General features: G+C 45.7%; 1 protein-coding gene across 1 annotated transcript in view; it reads right to left on the bottom strand.

Moving 5' to 3' along the window:
- Positions 1-13,632, bottom strand: part of VANGL1 (VANGL planar cell polarity protein 1) — a 53,695-nt gene extending 40,063 nt beyond the window's left edge. Inside the window, exons 1-2 of the mRNA XM_017869797.1 lie at positions 13,493-13,632; positions 4,169-4,376 (exon numbers count right to left, since the gene is read on the bottom strand). Coding sequence (XP_017725286.1) covers positions 4,169-4,239 — 71 coding nt within the window. The 5' untranslated portion in view covers positions 4,240-4,376; positions 13,493-13,632. The remainder of the gene's footprint in view (positions 1-4,168; positions 4,377-13,492) is intronic.
- Between the last annotated feature and the right edge of the window lie 2 nt (positions 13,633-13,634).

Genomic DNA, 13,634 nt, shown 5'->3' with positions numbered 1-13,634 from the left:
TACAAAAATCCTGGCATTCAGTGCCTTCCTGTCTGCAGAACTGCAGGTCACAGTGCGGCCACCTCACTGTAATATGTACTCAAAGGCTCATCCCTGTAGCTCCAGATGCTACAACTCCAGGGAAAACCTATGGCTGCCAAGCGCTGTCTGGGAGAGGGTTCCCCATTGATGAAGACAATCCGTTCACGGCGTCTAAGAGTACAGAAATGGGAGACCACGGGAGTAAACAGACTGCCAAGCCACAGGGGGAGGGGTGTTACAAACACATGTATACATGTGTGTTTTTCCAACTCTGCCTCAGTGGCCTGGATCACCTCTGTGCCTTTGCTGGGTGGCTGTGTCAGCTGCGAGAGTTTTTCTTTGTATCTTTATCTCTGAATCTGTCTCCACGCAACATCTGCCTGTAGGAGTAAAGATAAGTATATCTGTGCGTGTTGTGTGAGGGGCAGGAAGAGCAAGTGGTGGCATGCAGGCAGCCCGGGCATGTGTCTGCTCTGCACGTGTGTGAGCAAATGCGTCTGTTTAGGTAGTTCTAGAGCTAAGCCCTTGGGGGTTGCTGTCACCCTCGTTCCAGCTAGAACCCCTGTAATTTTCACTGTTCCCACTTACAGACAGCATTTCCTGGGAAGATTATTTAATACTGTTTCTGTTGTTTGCCTATTTCTATTTGGGGAAAGCTGGCCCCACCGGTTACTCCTCCCTTTCCTTCTCTCCCACAACCCACGACCTGTCCATTCTCTCTGCTGGCTGCTGGGGCCCGACTGGCTGCTTCCTCTTGGCTATGGCTGGGGTAAGAGGGCTGGGCCCTGGGCACACAGACTCTGAAGCAGCCTTGGAACAAAAGCACCAATTCCTCCAACTGCCCTGGCGGTCCTCTTTTGTGCATTTTAGCACATTCGTCACATGAGTCACCCTTCATTTCCCTTTCCAAAAGTAGCACTTCCCTTCTAAAGAAACAAGGTGGGACCAAAATCTGCTGAGGGCACCTACTAACTTTGTAATTTTAGGCAAATAACGCTGCCCTCTGTGCCTCGATTTCAACACCTGTAAAATGGGGCTACGACCTCCCGCCATTCTAGCACTGCTGTTAGGATAGGAGGTAATGGCTATGAGGGAGGGGCCGAGCAGACACCCCCACAGCAGTTAACGTGACTGGCAGCTGCTGTGTTTAAATCAGGGAACTTGTGCTCCAAACCCAAAGGTTAGGTGGGGTCAGCAAGAGTCCACACCATTCTCCCAGCAAGTTAACTGGACACCCTCTGGAGACTGCAGGCATTGCAAAACCAGGCCACTGACCTCTTCGTTAGAAAAGAGTCACTTGTCATCTGCTTGGAACCTGGCCAGTCTTCTAAGGTGATCATGGTATAATCAGGCATATCAAGTTTGGTGCACTTCATTATTCCTCCCTGAGTTGGAGTCTGACTAAAATTACTAAAAAGCATGGTCCCACCCACCCCCGCCAGCCCCAACCTGCCTCTTACCCTTCCATTCAACTTCCCAACAAACCTCTGAGGAGGGCAGTCTTCACAGGAACACTCCTGGGACAAAACACCCTCGGCTGGGCCTGGGGCCTGCTCTCATGCCTGTGGAGGGCAACCCTACTGCTCGACACTCTTTAGGCCCCAGCAAAGTACACCACAGCCCATGCTCTCTAGGGATGGTACCCCTCGCCCCATAGTTGCTGTGCCCTATGCTGCTATCAGTTGGAGAATCCACCACCCATAGGTGGTAGTGGTGTTTTTTAAAGAACCCATGGAGTGCACCTACAAATCTCTAATGCTCATCTCCTCTCTCAGAGTTTTTCTCAAAATAGATATCCAGGAACATTTTTTGAATAATTGATTAACAGTCTCAGCTTGTATTAACATTTGCCAAGTACTTTCCATATGGGTCCAAGAATACATTAAAAATCCTGTGTGTTGTTTTAATTGGAAGTTACAGTCTCTTAAAGTTACTACAAGGACATTGGAATATCAATTTCTGGAGGCCCCAAGAGGCCTAAGGAAATAGCAGAGCGTAGCAATGGGCCCCGAAGCGTGAAAGTCAGAACTCGAGTGCAGACAAAAGAGGCCAGAGATGGTTCCCACAAAGGATACTGCAAGCCAACCTCCTTTATTCATCCCCAAGCACCCAGGGAACCCCAAATTCCTACTTCTGTCATTATGGTGTGGATGAGGGAAGCCTGGTATTGACAAGGGAATTGGTAGGGCTAAAAAACTGGTATTTTAAAACAGCTGTTTCTGGCATTTCATAACTAAATCTGATAAGTTTACCCACCAGCTGAAATGTGTGATTTAATTCTTGTGGCCAGAGGGCTTCTGACTGTCTCAGGAGCTGGGCTCTGCCATGTTACCACAGGCCCCGTCCAGCAGCACCTGCCCCACGCTCCTTCTATTTCTCATCCTTATTTGAAAGCCTTACCTGGACTCCAGCACAAGCTCACTGACATGTTTTCCTCAAATTTTTATAAGAGCAATACATAAACATTTAGAAAACAATCAAAGTTAAAAAGAAAATACCACCATAGTCCTATATTCAGAGACAGGCATAGTCACCATGTGAATACTCATCATATGTATACGTAACTATTATAGCATACAACATTTTGAATCCTGTTTCTTATAACACGGTCTCATGAACATTTTCTCATGTCATCAAATATCTTTGAGAACCTTTCCTTTATATTCTGTTCCATTCATTTCTAAAAATTACAAAATACACACTTGTAAAAAAACTGAATAAGTACAAAAAGAAAAACGAAAGCTCCCATCAGTCTCCAGCTTCTGCCGAGCCTCCCGCTGTGGATGACCACTCCTAGCAGTTTGGAGTACACCCTCCCAAACCTTTTTCTATGTGAGTAATCCAGATGGGCTTGTAAATCATGAGATATATGTAGCTCACTGCTGTTTCACAGAACAAAATCTCACTCTGCATTCGGCTGCTTGTATGGGGAAGAGCTCAGTCAGGGAAAAACCACTACAATCACTATTCCCAAGCCAGTGCAGAGCTGGGCCTTTGGGCTGGGGCCAGTTGGTACCTTGGAACATAGTGCTAAAATGCCAAGGCCATTACAGTATTAATCTAGCCACTGGTGAGTGACCTCCAACCTGTACTGCATTACATGATTTACAAGCATAATCTCATTTAATCCTCTCAACAGCCCTGTAGGAGAGGACTGCTGTACCCATTTCACAGATGAGGACGCTAAGTAAATGGCAGCACTGCAATTTCACCAAATACAATTCTAACTGGTACACTACCACCTATCTGTTCACTGATTTCTTTCTTCATGCATTTGCTCTTCTACTTAGCAAACATTCTACAGGTCAGTAACACAGCAGGTCCTAAGAATAGCAGTGCACACCTGCTAATTTTGCAGAGAAGGGGGAGTTTGACCAATACCGCCCAGGACAGTGTTTTCAAAACCCAAATTTGTTCACCTGAAGATTAGTCAAAGAGAAATAAGGTACCAGGCCAATCCTACCAGTTCACTAAATAAGCCTCATGACAAAGGCATAATGGACAATGAGTCAACAACTTCGGGTGAAAACCAACAAGCAATAAACACTTTTTAAATCTTCCATTTACATTCTTCATAAAGCTTTCAGGAGAGCTGATACCTATAAAAAATACCTAGAAACCGAGGCGGGCGGATCACGAGGTCAGGAGATTGAGACCATCCTGGCTAACAAGGTGAAACCTGTCTCTACTGAAAATACAAAAATTAGCCAGGTGTGGTTGTGGGCGCCTGTAGTCCCAGCTACTCGGGAGGCTGAGGCAGGAGAATGGCGTGAACTCGGGAGGCAGAGCTTGCAGTGAGCTAAGATCGTGCCACTGCACTCCAGCCTGGGCAACAGAGCGAGATTCCGAGATTCTGTCTCAAAAAAAAGAGAAATACCTAGAAATGAAAAACATTTCCACTGCAGGAAGTAACCTTAATTTAAAACCAATTGTGAGAAATTAAAGTCATCAACTCTAATGGTGGCTACAAAATGTAAACTGGTGGCATAGTTACTCCCGAGAATGTTAAATGCTCTTAAAGCTCAGCCTCTCACGCACCAACGGACCCAAGCTCCAGCGCCGAGTCAGTGAAAAGTGAGTGTAGAGAACCTCACCAACCTGTAGGTTTCCCCAAAAGGAAAAGTGGAATAATGAACAACTTACATACCCTTGTCTGTGAGATTTTTTCGAATGACTTGAATAGTAAGAATATCCAGAATAAGTGGATTCGGTATCCATAGCAATGGAGGGTTTGCCCTTGAGGAAGGACCAGGTACTGTTTCTCCTTAGAGGTAGAGAATTTCACCTACCAGACTCCTAAAACTTCAAGGAGTCTGGAAATTAGAAGAGCAGGCACTCTTCAACAGGAACAAATTCTGGGAAAGAGGGAAAAAAACAAGACATTAATCTTCAAAGCCAACCTTAATGGGGCTGAAAGATAAATGACAAAGCCACATCTCCTCTCTGGGGTCTCTATCATGGAACAAGCAAGCGAGGGTGAAGCAGCTGAACTCTAAATGCTCCACCCATGCAGCAACCGGCTATCCCAGGTATCTGGGAGGGAGACAGGATAGGTGCTGAGCAAGCTGAACCCCTATCACAGCAGCAGGAAAATGGGAGGCACTCATCCACTTCCTCAGCACGGCCTGACGCCTGCTCACTGGCTTTAGGAGGTGACTTTCCACATCTCTGGCCCTCCACACAATGCCCAGCCCCCGACTGCCAGTTTGCTGGTTATAAAAACAATACTCAGCAAAGTTGCTTTCAAGGGATTCGGTCATAATTTCCAAAAGTCAATTGAAAAAAAAAAAGATCTTCAATCTTTTTGATCTAGCATCCAAATTTCTGAGAATTTATCTTAGGGAACTGATTTCTTTTTCAAAGAAAAATTATTGTTGTCTCATTGTCTATAAATAATAAAATGCCAGAAACAATGTAAATGCCCTCAGAATACAGGAATTGGTAAGGAAAACATGGTTCATCCACCAAAAACATATCACATATGTTTACAATGATCATTATAAAGAATGGAAACTCTTATAATGATAAATTTTAAAAGCAGGATACAGTATTGTTGATGCACAGTGCACCAACATTACAGTTACAATCATATAAAATTGCCTTGGTAAGGACAAAGATTTTTAAAGGAGATACAGAAAATAAAAGCAGGCAATTTATTATTTGCAGGCTCCTGGGTCTTTTCCCACATTTTCATTAGATATCGCTTTGCAATAAAAATAAATTGGAAACATTTCCAAGTACATTCCTGAGCTCCCACATGCTAAAATTTTTACTTCGAGAAAACTGAGATCCACAAGTTCTGTCTCTCTCTGCACCCCTCACCCCAGAGCTAGTCTCAGCTCAACAGGGTTCCTTCTTCCAGCGCTAGAAGCTGAAACTGCAAACACAGCCAGTGAGATAAGTGTGAAGAAAAAACAAAGGAGCTGTAAATGCCATACCCTAACCCTCCTGGGAGGAGGCCACGTTTCCCTGACCCCAGCAATGACACATAAGTCTGGAGGGAATCAGGTCAGCACAAATCGCCATATACTTCCAACACAGCCCCCATAGCCTCCCATCCCACTTACAGTGTATTTACCCTTACCATTCATTCTTCCTGGGAGTCAGGTACGTTCACTTCCAAGGTCTGCCACCCAGGGCCAGTCTCCTTTGTCCCTGATGCCCTTACTTGCCATTTCACTTCTCCTCTGCCATCAAGAGCCCAAGGCTCGCCCTGGGGAAACCTGAGTTCTAGCCTGAGCCCAGCCACTGTCTTTCTTATGCCTCAGTTTCCTCATCCGTTAAACGGGGTAAACCAACCAGCCACCAACCTCACAGGTTGATCTGAAAATACAAGCAGATACAGTTTCCAGAGGTGGGTTCCAATCTCCGGTTTTACTCACTTATTAGCTATCAGGCCCCAGTCAAAATGAGCAAACCTCTTAAAACATGTAACTGTAAAATGCAAACATCAGGGTTGCTGTTAAGACCAAATGAGCTAACAACTTTGAAGGCACCCAGCGCGAGCTCCAGATGTGCTAGGTAAATGAAAGTCCATGTCTATCAGTACTCCCTTTGCGGGTTCCAAAACCCTTGTTCCTCTGTCTTCCTAATGAGAGAAATGCTTGGAAAGAAGCAGAGCAGTCTCTGTGCCAGCCTTCCTGCCACAAAGCTCACCTATAGGCTCACCTGCAGTCAGACAGAATGGAGCTCGCATCTCAGTCCGCTGCCTACTAACTAAGCTGTACACCTGGGCAAAGCAGTTTCTCCTTGGAGCCTCAGAGATTTCCCAATCCATAAAAAGGAAGCAAGGCAGCCTATTATGGTGGGCGTTTGGTGGGGGAGGTAGCTGTAAAGATTAAATGTGAAAACAAACACAGCAGGCCTTTTTTAAATGCTAAGTTTTGCTCCTCCACTTACCCTACTTTCCTAGAAGACTTCAAGAGCTGAGTCATCTTTTTTCTGCCTACTATCTCCACCATTTTCACTAGCAATTTCAATCAGCTTTCAGCACCTCAGTCTCACTTCCTTTCTGCCCTGGGCTTTGCTGTTTTCTCACCTGCTTCATAACAGGCAGCCGTCAACATTAGGATGTGCATTGAAGATCTCCAGCCCTGAGTGAATTGAGATCCTCCCTGAAAGCCCCTCACCCAGCTCTCTGCTGATCTGCAGATTCTAATGTCCAGTTCCCTGGCCCAGAACACTGATTTCCCTCTCTCTTCTAGATTCATAATTAACCCTTCATAACTGCTACACTCTTTCTGCCTTGCATCCCATAACTCTGGATTCCCCAATCCCTCCCAACTTCCAGCTACTTTTTGCTAAATGCTGCTGGAGTGTCTCAGAGGCAGGCGGCCCAGGCCCCGCAGACCTGGGCAGATCCAGCTTGATGCTTCCTAGCTGTGACATCAGGGGGTAGATGTTTGCCTCTCTGAGCTTGTCCAACCCCACCCCATAAAATGAGGTCATATAATATTCTCTCTTCCCAGGGTTCTTGCGAGGATTAAACGAAACTGCAAAGGTAAAGTCTCTGGCACATGGTAACCCAAGTTTTATTCCCTTCCCCCTCTGCCAGAGGGCTTCATTCCTTGTCCTCATTGAAAACTTGTGGCCATTCATTAACACAACTCCAGACCTGTCCCTCAAAGGAAACCATGGGTCCCAAATGCCCTCCAGGGAAAGGCTTTATCTAACTCTACCAACCACCCTAGTCTGGTTTCCCTCCCACAGTTCCTTCCTGTACTTACCAAAGGAGTGGTCTATACATGCTGTCACTCCCTCCTTCTCCACTGTCACTCCAAATCCCCATCCACAACACTCCATTGAAACAACTCAAAGTTGGCCAAGGATTGCTGTGAGCCAAGTAACATCCTTGTCCTCCTCCCCCAGTGCTTTTTATTTCATTTATTAGTCCATCCACCTCCATATTAAGTGGCACCTACATGACCATGCTAAGCAACATTAGGGCAAAGCAATGACAAAGGCACACTGCTTGCCCTAGTAGAGTTTCTCTGTAACTCGCTAGCCTCCAATTTGATGCTACTTATGTTACCACTTCTCTAACACTCCCTATCCTCTCCCCTCACCACATTATCCCTTAACATTCAAAACTCTTCTCATTCTTCTCCATCCACAGATTTCCTACGGCAGAAGCTCCTTGAACACAGCAGCTATGTCTTACCTCCACCCAGGGTATTTTGAACATAACAGGTACCCAACAAATACTTACTGAAAGACTAAATCCCAAGTGCACATTTCCTACTGAGATTCTTCTTGCTCCCCTTGGGAATACCATCATCCCTCTCAAAGGCGCTCTCCAGTATCCTGTCCTGTTCTTCCCAATTCCTCAGCTAAAGTAATACCCTCATCCTATGGATCCAACCCTGTGCCACCTTCAATACCCTCTCTGATCCTCCCCTCCCTTTACTGATTCACAGCCACCCACTTCCTCCAGGCTCCACCTACACAGGGCTAGACCACTACAAAGTCTCCAGGTGTCCTCACCAGTCTACACACAGCTCAGGCTCCTTGTAAGTCATACCGTTTCTAATAGTTACCACTCTTATCCTATCCTAGATCTGAGTGAGGATTAAGAGGATGCAATAAGAGGCAAACGAATAAAATCCAAAGTGAACTCGACTTCGGATTTTCAACAGACTTAATAGAAAAGGATATCCTGAAGCTTATCACTGCAATGATATATCTATGAGATAGTTCCCTTGCATACACAATAAATTAACAAAACTCTTGATAAGGTCAGAAGGAATCCCTTATCAGAAAAGATAATAAAGCAATGAAAAGGAATCAGGTTCCCAGGGTAATAAACTGATAGACTGTCACAACAGCATGAATGGGACAGTCATACAAAGGTGGGAATATGGCTCCTAGAACCTGGAACTGTCTATCATAGTGACCCCTCACATGACTCATATTGTGTTTGGCCCAGGCTGGGCAGCAACCAGAGTGACCTTTTAAATTACAATGCAGACATCACTTCCCTGTTTAAAACCTTTCCACGGTGTCCCACTGCACTTTAAATAAAATACAAAAATCTTTCATTTGGTATGCAATGTCCTGCCCAGCGCTCTAGCTCCCTCCTCCTTCTCTAGCCCCAGCTCCTTTAAGGTAGAGTCTTAGGGCTTTGGCAGAGCCCAGTATATCTGTTGGTACTCACCCTTTACATGCTCTGTTTTGCCAAATTCCTACTCATCACTCCTTAATTTAAATACTACTCCTTTCAAGAGGCCTTTCCTGATCCTTCAATCTCAATCAGGCTCTTCTCCAGCACCCTGTACTCTTCCTTTCTATCCAACTTCCAGTGATACATTTGTTTGTGTGAGCACTTATTGTCTAGCTCCTTTACAGGCTGTAAGCTCCATGAGGACAGAGGCACTTTCATGACTGTCTTTCCAGCTCCTAGGACATTATGGGTACCCTATAAACGTCTGCTGAATGAAGGGTTTTGTGGCAGATCTTAGGACATGAGGCCATAGATTCGTTGTGGAAGAAACTTTAGAAATTATCTATTTTAAATCCTTAGTTTTAGAGGTGGAAAAAAAAGAAAAAAGATGCAGATATCAGATAGAGCCATGACACCAGAACTATCAAAAATAGAGCTATACTATTGGCTTGCATGGCAGTCTCACTCAGGGGCAGAGTTCATACTCCAGACACACTGAGTAAAAATCAGCAGCAGCCTCTTTCAGCCACTGCCCAAGAACATCTTGCCTCACCTGTCACCCACCCCTTAAGAGTGCACTGCTTGGCACTGCTTGGGTGGGGGCTGGAGGCAAGTATCAGGACAGGGCCAGGCTCATCGAACCACATTGCATGCAGGCAAGGTCAACACTGGGAGATAGGTGCACAGGGTGCTTCTGAGTGTCAGTGACTTAAATTCTGATCTTCCTAGGCAAAAATGTCAGAAAGAACCTCCTTTACCACCCTTTATCAAAAGCAAAATGAAGATAAGCAGCCTCAAACAGAATTCTCTCCTAAAGTCATGTTCACTCATATAAAACTCCTACTACTTAAAATGAAAACACAGTGTTTAGCAAATCGTATGAAGGAAATAATATGTTATGATAATGACAGTGGTAAACACAAGCTAACCTTCGCAAAAAGGAAATTATAAAAACATCAACAGCTCTGCCTAGAGCTATTAAGTAATTAAGGGGGCTCTGGTTTGGAAAGTTACTATGTAAGGGGTACAGAGACACGCACTGAATTTAAAGAGACATTTTGCTTCCTATGCAGTAAGTAGATCTATTTCCAAGGAAAAGTGGTGTCTGGTACAACCATGCTTATATATGCTGTGTACATTACGTTGAATATTTCATTTTTATATAGAATTCTGCAGAGATTATGCTATTAATTATTATTTATATTTTGTCTTGAAGCTAACATTCTTCTTAGGGGTACCCATTTTTAATTAACTGGCACTCAAGGGGAAAGTGACAATTGTAATAATTTTGTTTAGAGTCAACGATTCTTCCAGAGAGTAGCAATGAGCCCAGATTGTGGGTTAAGAGCATTCAAATCCTGGTTCTAGTACTTACTGTGTGACCTCAGAGCAAGTTACTTAACTGCTCTCTGCCTCAGTTTCCCTAACTGTAACAACAGATTTTATTTTACTTATAGATCTGTGGTGGGCATTAAATGAGATAATTCATAAAAATTACTAGAACAGTGCCTAGCACATGGTAGGCACTCACAACTGTCAACTACGACTAGGATTCACTAGAGTAAAATTCCTTCAGTTAGGAAGAACTGAAGGGGTTGTATGGCATAAAACTTCTGTATCATTTTCACTGAACTTATACACATTTTTCTGGTCTCTGCTACCACCTTTAACTACTACTATTAACTATAGCTAAGTAACAAGTGATTTCTATTCTGTTTCTTACAGGCCTCTATTTACCATCCCTAGGCTGGAAGCAAATGTCAGAGAGACCAGAGAAAACTGTGTGTGTTTTAGTGGGTTAACTTGGAGGGGCATGGGCCTGGAAAGGAGTGGGCAGAGATGCAGGGCAGATCTATAAAACATTTTGAACTTGTCGTCTATAAACCATCAAATATCATGCAGGTCACTGATGTGAGGATCTTGCTGGGCTTATGGCATTTGTGACAAACCCATTGATTCTTTTATTACAACAGCTTATAAATGAATGATTCTGGGTCATTATTTACAAGGAAAGAAAACGTTAACTTTGTTTTACTTGTTTGGCCAATGATTTCAACTCACCTTGCCAGAATAAATTCTCTCAGCTCCAGTCATGAATTACCCCCAAAACACCTCCAGCAACTGGGTACAGATTTCTGAAGAGCCATGAATTAACATGTCTGGAGTTACGTGATGTATATTTGAAGGCAAGTGACTCCCTTGTCCCCTGCCAGATATTTAAACTTCAGAAAAATAGATCTCATGAGTACTACCTCCTCTGTAAATCTGATGGTACAGAGTCTAATCACTGCTGTTCTGTAAGTGGGACTCAGAAAGACACTGCTAAAGACAACAGAACACACATGTATCCTTGCATCAAACTTTAGTACTGCTAACATCAAACCAATACTGCTAACAGAAACATGGTCCAATCACAAGCCCATCTAACCATTTCCATCTTAAGGAAAATAGAATAGCATGATGCCCAAATCACATGCCCCATACAGCGAGACCCCAACCAGCTAGCTGACTTTACAGAGATGATGGTAATACTCTAACAGTTTCCAGTTGTCAAGTGTTTACTATGTGTTAGATGCTGTTTAAAGTCACTTACATGTAATATCTCACTTAATCCTCATAACAAGCCTTTAAGGAAAATAAAACATTAATACCATGTTAGTCAGGGAAACCAGACTGACACATGAGCCAGGGCTTGAACGTTGAGAGTCTAACTCCAGAACCTGTGCTCTTAGCTACAGAAAATTGACAGCACTGTAGCAATTACTAGAATTGTTTGTTTATATAGAGGAGTATAAGCAACAATCATAAATTGTCCCAAACCACATATAACCCCACAGAGAATTTTGCAATTTCAACTTCTACTCACAGGTTCAGTGTCCCAAGCATTGTGGGGCATTCAGGAGAAAAGAAATGAATCTAAAATAGTTCTAACTCCTAAGCAGCTCACAGCCCCAATGTAGAGACCTCCAATTAAAACACAATGTGACAAGGGCCCATCCCACCCAAATTGCTGATAAGGCCTAGGGTAGCAAGCATGGTGTGTGTATATATGTGTGTTAAGGAGATGATGAAGGGGAGAATGCCTTCTTCATTCAACGCATCTATCCTTCAAACAAAGGGTGACATGGAATTGCTGCTTGGTAAAGAAACTTTAAATTTCCTTTATGGTTTTGTCCTTATGTTGCTTAATACATAAGACAATAAAAATGTACTGCTTGGCAAGCAGTCCTTACAAATATAACACTCTCAAAATTCTTCTCCCATTTTACTTACAAATTAGGTTGCAAGCAAGCCTCACTGCCAACATTGTTGACAGTGAAATTTCACACTTAAGTGTTTTCACTAATTATACTGAGAGACATCAACGTTTGGGAATGTTTAACGCTCATGGATAGGTGAAGCGTGTTCTTTCTTTGAACTGGAAAAAGAAACAGTTTCCTCCCACAAATCAAAGCCCCAACTATATCACATTGATTTAATTCAACTCTAAAAACTCCATAATTAGTGGTTACAGAAAATGGCTAATTACCTCTCCCTGTATTCAGACAATTTCTGCCATCTCACTTGCAGTGCCTGGGAGCTGTGTACTCAACCCACCCACTGAAGGGAGAATGCTAATTAACATTGTTGTTTGGTGATACAAGTTATAATATTTTTCAGCAACCCCGCAAAATTTATAAACATGTCAGTGAAAATACCAATTCGTTACAGTTTGTTAGCTTTTGGACTAAGTGCCTAAGAATACATTCATTTCTAACCAAAGCCAGGTTAAGAGTTTTAACAAAATGCACGGGCCTCTCACACAATCATCATAAGGCTCTAATACTTCCTAACGAGCATCTAAGGGAGCTCACAACACCTTCGCAGTGTGGGCATTAGACCTGGTTTGGAGAAGTGAAAACTGAGCAACAGATTTCTCGGCTCCAAGTCTCATCTGCTCATCACCCAGCAGCCAGGCCGCGGCTCCGCCCCACTCCTGCCGCCACCACGGACGCGTTTAAATTTTTACAAAGCTTCACACTTCTCTAGGCGCGATGCTTGGGGCAGTTCAAAGACTACAGAAGGAAATGAGGTTCTGCCGGTGGCGAAGGCTGCCCCAGCGCGGTGAGATTTCCTCCAGCAGGGACACCTTGGGCAGAGACCCGCCGGGCGCCTCTGCTCCACCCCGGCGTTTTTGAAAGTAAACTCCTACCTGCCTGTTGCGCTCTCCGAGGCGCAACTGGACTCGCCCCCCAGGCCTCTAAGGCCGGCTAAATTTTTTGTGAGCGAGGTGTGCACACAGACCAGCTCTGTCCCGGTTCCTGGCGCAGGGCCAGGCGGTGCCCGGGTCGAGCCCCGTCAGGGGTGGGAAGCCCGGTGCGCGCCCGGCTCCCGCCCTGCACGGCTGCTGCAGCCGCCCGGTGCCTCCAACACTCGGCCACTCCCTGCCGGCCTGCCCGCCGCCCCAGCACGCGCACCGAAGGGGCGCACCCCAAAGACCAGCCAGGGGAGGAAGGGGCGTCCGAGGCATGAGCAGGGAATCCCGGGACCCCAGGGAGTGAGGTGCGGCGGAGATCGCACGGCAGGGCCAGGAGGGGCGCAACGCATGGGGAGAAAAGTGGAGTCAGAGGAAGCACGACCCGGAGCGCTCCGGAGGAGGGGAGGGAGCTCCTGGCCCGAGGAGGGAGCCGCCGACCCGGGGTTGAAGTCTGGCGGGGCGAGTGCGGGAGGAGGGCGCAGGGGCACGCGGGGTCCGAGATGGGGGCGTCTCCCAGCCAAAGGTCTGCCCCGGGGGCCGCCGCCGCGCAGCGCTCGGCCTCTCGCGGGACTCACCTCCGCGCTGGCCGCCCGGGCTCCGCGGCCCGCGGTCTCGGCTCACAGCGGCCCCGGCTCTGCGGCCTGCGCTGGGCTCCTGGAGAGGCAGAGCCCCGCCGCCGCCGCTGCACTGCTGCTTTCCGCTTCCTGTTCCGGCGGC

The sequence above is a fragment of the Rhinopithecus bieti genome, unplaced genomic scaffold (genome assembly GCF_001698545.2).
Source record: "Rhinopithecus bieti isolate Rb0 unplaced genomic scaffold, ASM169854v2 scaffold_3040, whole genome shotgun sequence".
NCBI classification, from domain to species: Eukaryota; Metazoa; Chordata; class Mammalia; order Primates; family Cercopithecidae; genus Rhinopithecus; species Rhinopithecus bieti.
The sequence above is the reverse complement of the archived record's forward strand: the minus strand, read 5'-3'. Positions and strand labels throughout refer to the sequence as shown.